This window comes from Lissotriton vulgaris, chromosome 10, assembly GCF_964263255.1.
Source record: "Lissotriton vulgaris chromosome 10, aLisVul1.2, whole genome shotgun sequence".
Lineage (NCBI taxonomy): Eukaryota > Metazoa > Chordata > Amphibia > Caudata > Salamandridae > Lissotriton > Lissotriton vulgaris.
Window position 1 is genome coordinate 95,789,441 of NC_141698.1, and position 6,411 is coordinate 95,795,851.

The 6,411-nt window shown below is 50.9% G+C and overlaps 1 protein-coding gene across 1 annotated transcript; it reads left to right on the plus strand.

Moving 5' to 3' along the window:
- The first annotated feature begins 1,802 nt into the window (after nucleotides 1–1,802).
- LOC147684747 (uncharacterized) lies at nucleotides 1,803–6,127 on the plus strand. The gene is made up of 2 exons (XM_086942389.1): nucleotides 1,803–3,039; nucleotides 6,105–6,127. Exons 1-2 carry the CDS (start codon nucleotides 1,803–1,805, stop codon nucleotides 6,125–6,127), a joined length of 1,260 nt encoding a protein of 419 aa, XP_086798515.1.
- The last annotated feature ends 284 nt before the right edge of the window (nucleotides 6,128–6,411 follow it).

The following is a 6,411-nucleotide window of genomic DNA, read 5'->3' on the forward strand; positions in this document are numbered from 1 at the left end:
CTTCCTCTGTGATTTCCGATTCCAACCCCAGCCTTACTTCATGTTGCAGTCGGGGGACTGGGAGATCTGCGACAAATCATTCTAGATCCCTGGGTTCTTCTGTTGGTCTGGCTCATTATAGATCTTCCAAGTAGTAGGCAAAGGTCTGTGCGATATCTGCCGAAGTTTCAGCTAGGTCTCCGGTATTCGCCCGATCGCCTGTACCCAGTGCTGACCCTCTTCCCATTTCGCTAAAAAGGCTATGATTTTACATGCTTTGTCACTTGACTCATAGAGTCACTCCTCCTGCTCGTGAAATTTGGCCCTTGCCTCTTGTTGGACATTAGTCTGCAGGCCGTGTCTGAGTCCTTCTATACTATGCACCAGTTCCCTGGAGAGGGTCCTCACATAGTCTCTTTTCCACTGCATCAAGGTCGATTCCAGCTCTCTAGTCTCCCTATCATGCTCCCTCCTTTTTCCTGAACAGTGCACAATTAATTGTCTTGTAAGCCTCCCAGAGAACCATATCTGAGTCTACCATGCCTTTGTTGTCTTGAAAGTATTGAGTGGAAGTCTCCGTGACCAGCTTTCTTGTACTCCAATTGGTCAACTCCTGCAGGTCAAGCTTCCACTCCTCCATTGACCTCGGGACTGCCAACTGCAGGTGTGTAGCTATGGGAAAGTGGTCTGAGATACCCGGCGGTATAAATGTGGTGTGTTTGTTGGCCCAATTGACAGTTGGGCACCAGTAAATAATCCAACTTGGCCAGACAGCTCCTTGTGTTAGCCACAAATGAGTATTGACGTGTTGCTCAGTGGTCCCTCCTCCAGAGATCGGCCAGTTCCAGTGCCACTAGAAACTGCGAAAAACTCCGGTCTACCCATGGGTTATCTCCTGAAGCTGTCACCTTGTCCTTGAGGTCTTAGCCAGTGAGAAGTATAGCCTCTGGTAGCCACGTTAGCCAACTCCCCAGGTGGTCCAGATCCACCAATTGTAGTTCCGGGGGAAGTAACAGTATACCAGCACCAATTCTATGTCAGTCCACGGAGGCTCTGATTATGCTTCTCTTATCTTTACTGACCAAAAACAGCAGCCAATAGTAAACTTTAAACTTGCATGACCCCGGAAGGACAACCCCCTCCAACAGTCTGCACCAATCATTATCAAGTCCATAACATTAATAGTCCATGTAAAACCGGAACCTTCCTCTTTCTTTGCTGCTGCAGCAGCGAGTTAAGTGCCTTTCCCTTATTTTGCTTATGAATGAGGGTTTATGGTGTGTATTTCTGGATTTTATGGTGAACGTGTATGATCGAGTGCACAACTGCTTGTAGCGCGCTTGTGCTTTCCGTCTTTGCGCCTTGCGAGCGGTTTTTTATTTTTTTCCTTCTCTACGTCGGGTGTTCATTCCCGGTCCGCCGGCCTGCGGCGTGCGCTGAGTGTTTGAGCGCGTTAGGGGGCGGTGGAGTAGGAGGAGGCAGACACGGCTTCGCCGCGCACAGGGAGCAGTCGAGTGTGTGCCCCAGGTAATACGCGCATGCGCGAGGTGCCAAGTTTCGTTTTGTGTTACCGGCTCCTCGCGTTTGGCACGCTGTGGACTGCATAAATCCCTGGCTTCATATTAACGCTGACCGGAGCGTGTCCGGAACAGAGCTTTGCTCAAGGGGAGTTCTGTGAATTCTACAAGGGGTCTCCTTCCACCATAGATCGTCCTGCCTCTGTAGTGTGTGTGGCAACTGGAGTTGCTTTGTGTGTGTGTAGAGACGACACCCCTGGGCTACTCCCCCCCTTTAATCTCCTCCACACCTCCTGTAATTCGGATATGGCGTATTACGCCGAGGAGGACGACCAGTGGGTCGAATTTAATGAGTATCAAGAGTATGAGCCTGAGGAAGAATTACTGGAGGAGAATCTAGGTGAGGCTCTGGCTACCCACGACCAGAGCTCTGTAAGCAAGGCCCTGATTAAGGCGTTAAAGCCTTTTACAAAGTCCCATCACTCGGGCAAGAGGAAGGGTAAATCCTCACGTAAGGGGGATACCTCAGATCAACCCCAGGCCCATAGGATAGCAGAGATGGCCAGGTCAGTGATGAGGGACCATGGCTCTATGGCCGTTCAGACCTCGGGGGACTCCTCCTCGACGCCGCCTGGTACGTCAGACTCAGACGTGGATTCCTTAGCTCCTAGAAAGAAGTTTAAGAAAACTAAACACACTGCTTACAAGGCGGACGATAGTCAGGTCCCTAGGAACCTTCTTTTTGACCCCAATAACATAGTTCACCCTAGATCCACGGAATGGGTGCCTTGTGTCGAGGTTGCGCATTATGTCGCCAACAACTTGCGCCAGGGATTTGAGAGTGGGGTTCGTGCCACTCTGAGGTCAGAATGCCCCAGACCTTCAGTGACGGGGAAGGTGGCGGATACTCCGGACCTTGACCCCACTATGACTGCATTCATGAGGAAGTTTGCTAAGGATCCTAAAAAGGGACTGGATAGAGCACGGCGGGGGTGCCAGGACAAACTTCTGGACGTCTCTGGACCCCTCACTAAGATTCTTGAGGCGGCAGTCAAGGCCAAAGAACAGGGCGTGCCTATGGACACCTCTGACGTCATGGAATGGGCCCAGCGCGCTATGTGCTTTCTGGGGAACGCGAATGTGGCGTTGTCTACCGAGCGGAGACGCTCGTTTCTGATGCGCATCGATTCCCAATTGGCGGAGATGGCCACCAACGAGCCTGGCGCCCTGGCTAACGGCATGCTCTTCGGTGACAAGTTTGTTAAAGAAATGGGCAAGTACGTAGCCACCTTTTCTGCGATTGACAAGGCGCAGTCCACGATAAAGAGGGTGCTTCACACCGGTGTTTTTGACAGGGCCGGACGCCAGCGAGGTCGAGGGTCCGGCCGAGGTTCCAATCAGACCTCACGTGGAGGCGAACAGAGAGGCAGAGGATTTCGACGCCCCAATTTCTACCCCTCCCGTAATCGGGGAGGTCGTGGCGGAGGACAGAGAGGAAATTACAGAAGACAACAAAATAACTCTGGAGACAATTCCTATTCAGGTACGAATTCTTTGTGCAACAGAACACAAGGTGGGTGGCAGGTTGGCCTTGTTTGTCCACAGGTGGCGGGAGCTGACATCAGATCCCTGGGTGTTACAATCAGTCCAAGGGTATCAGATAGAGTTTTATGCCTCCCCCGCGCAGCGTCAAGCGCCCGCGCCACTGCATTTTTCCCTACTAGAACAGAGTTTCATAGACAGAGAGGTGCTGGCCTTGCTCGAGAAAGGGGCAATTGTGGAAACTTTGCCGCACGCTCACGGCTTTCTGAGCACGGTCTTCGTGGTCCCAAAGAAAGACCAGGGTTTTCGCTTAGTTTTAAACCTAAGGGATTTCAACGCATGGGTGGTGTATCGACACTTCAAAATGGAAGGCATACACCTACTGCGAGACATCCTGTTAGAACAAGATTGGATGGTACGTCTGGATTTGAAGGACGCTTACCTGACTGTGCCCCTTTTTCCACCGCATCGACGGTTTCTTCAATTTCAATGGCGCAACAAGTGGTTCGAGTTTGCCGCCATGCCCTTTGGCCTCTCGTCCGCTCCCTGGTGTTTCACAAACTGATGAAACCGGTGGTTCAATACTTGAGGGAGAGGGGAGTGAGGATGATCATCTACCTAGACGACATCCTGATACTGGGGTCCTCTCCGGAGATGGTGTCCCTCCATTTGTCTTGGACGATTTGCCTCCTTCAGGACCTGGGTTTCCTGTTGAATTTGCAGAAGTCCATTCTGACACCTTCACAAACGATGGAATTCTTGGGATTCCAGATAGACTCGGTGAAGGCCTAATTGCTCCTCCCGCTCAAGTAGAGGTTGGCAATCAAGAAGGAGTTGAGGAAAGCACTTGTCTCTCCGACAATTTCTTTGAGGACTTTGGCTCGCCTGGTGGGACTGTTGGCCTCGTCCATCCAAGCGATCTTTCCGGGTCCCTTACACTACAGGGCGATGCAACGATTGAAGGCCTTGCATCTTCGCAAGGGTGTGACTTACGCCCAGCAGGTTTTGCTATCGACGGACGCCCGCACGGAGATGAACTGGTGGTTGGAGCATCTGGAAGCCTGGAACGGCAGAGCCATCTTTGCTGCCACCCCAGAAGTTGTGATAGAGTCGGATGCGAGTCGATGGGGCTGGGGAGCCCGTTGCGGTTCGGTGGAGACCGGGGGGCGTTGGTCCCGCGACGAATTGAGGCTCCACATCAATTGTCTGGAACTCCTGGCGGGATCTTTTGCAGTGCGGACGCTTTCCCCGCAGAAGATTTCGTGTTGTATTCTACTACGCATGGACAATGTGTCCGCGGTACGATACATCAATCGCCTCGGGGGCACCAGGTCTCGTCTCCTAGCGGAGATAGCCAAGGACTTTTGGCATTATTGCCTGGATCATCAGATATCGGTTACAGCGGAGTACATTCCGGGTTCAGTCAACGTGACAGCGGACTGGAACTCACGGTATTTGAGGGATGCCAGCGATTGGATGCTGCATCCCAGGATATTCAGGGCTTTGGACCATCTGTGGGGTCCGTGCGTGATAGATCTGTTTGCCTCACGGCTCAACAGACAGTTACCCAATTTTTTCAGTTGGCGCCCGGATCCGCTGGCGATCAGCTCGGACGCCTTTCTTCAGTCATGGACGATGGGCATTCTTTATGCCTTTCCCCCGTTTATCATGATCCCGAGGGTTCTTGCTCAGATTCGGAGGCAGAAGGCCGAGGTGATCTTGATCTCCCCATGTTGGAAAACCCAAGCGTGGTTCCCAGTCGCGATGAGCCTTGCATGCGCACCCCCGGTGCGAATCTCATCGTTTCCAGACCTTCTGACGGATCCGGTGGGCCTTCAACATCCGCTGGTCCTTCTGGATCAGTTGTCTCTCATGGCGTGGAGACTTTCAGGAGACACTGGCAAGTGCCGGGAGTTTCTCAAGACACTCTCTTTTTCTTGTCACAGGCATGGGCGCCTTCCACCCATAAGCGATATGAGTCTGCTTGGAGACGGTGGGTTGGTTGGTGTAACGAGCGGCAGGGAGATCCGGTGGGATCTCAGATCTCTATGATTGCGATTTTTTTGTCAGATTTGGCTCGTTCAGGCTTGGCATACAGATCGGTGAACACTTTCCGGTCAGCTATTTCGGCGGGACATCCACACGTGGATGGTAGACCTGTTGGGGAACACCCACTGGTGTGTAAGGTTGTCAGGGGGATCCGGATGAGGAACCCTCCTCAACCTAAGTATACGGAGCTTTGGGACGTTTCTGTTATCTTGCGTTTTTTGTCGGCGTGGCCGGCTAATGAGGGTCTGTCTAGGAAACAACTCTCAGCGAAGCTTACGATGCTGCTATGCTTGATTTCTTGTAGAAGAGTCTCGGACATTCGAGCGCTGGATTTGGCAGGTAGAGTATTTACTCCTATGGGAGTTTCCTTTACTATTTCAAAACGTACTAAAACACATTCAAAATGTATTTCTTACCCTGCTTTTCCTCACCACAGCAAATTGTGTGTAGTAAAATGTCTGAAAGTATATGAGGATTGTACTAGAGAGTTTAGGAAAGATTTTGGTCAATTATTGATTTCTCTACAGAAACCTTTCCGCCCAGTCGCCAATGCTACTCTGGCCAGGTGGGTTTCCTGGTTGTTGAGCCTGGCGGGTATTGATTCTTTCAAGTTTGGAGCTCATTCTGTAAGGGGGGCTATGGCCTCAAAATCATTTGGTGCCGGTTCTCGGCTTCAGGACATCATGACTGCGGCTGATTGGTCCTCTGAATCTACTTTTAAAACGTTTTATCATAAACCTATTGTGGATGTGGCCTCGGTGGTGGTAGAGACACTTTAAACTAGCATAATCAGAGCCTCCGTGGACTGACATAGAATGAAAAATTGTCTAGCATTCGCGACAAAGAATTTTCAATTCTATTAAGGACACGGAGGCGAGGATTATCCCACCCGGGTGCCAGTGATGTACTTGGTATATCGATTTGAAGATGTGATGTATTTTCCCACCCAAATGATGTTATGGCTTGTTGTATTCGTTGTTGTTGGAATAGCCATTACGACATATTTTTTCGTTTCAGGAGATCAGCACAAACAGACCTGAATACGATTCCTGCGGACTGAGCTGGGTCTCAGCTGTGGAGCAGTTTTCCCCTTCGGACAACAGAATGCGGTAGTGGCCACGTTGGGCTACAGTCTTGGTTGGACTGCGGAGGACATCGCAAAGAAAGAGGAAGGTTCCGGTTTTACATGGACTATTATTGTTATGGACTTGATAATGATTGGTGCAGACTGTTGGAGGGGGTTGTCCTTCCGGGGTCATGCAAGTTTAAAGTTTACTATTGGCTGCTGTTTTTGGTCAGTAAAGATAAGAGAAGCATAATCCTC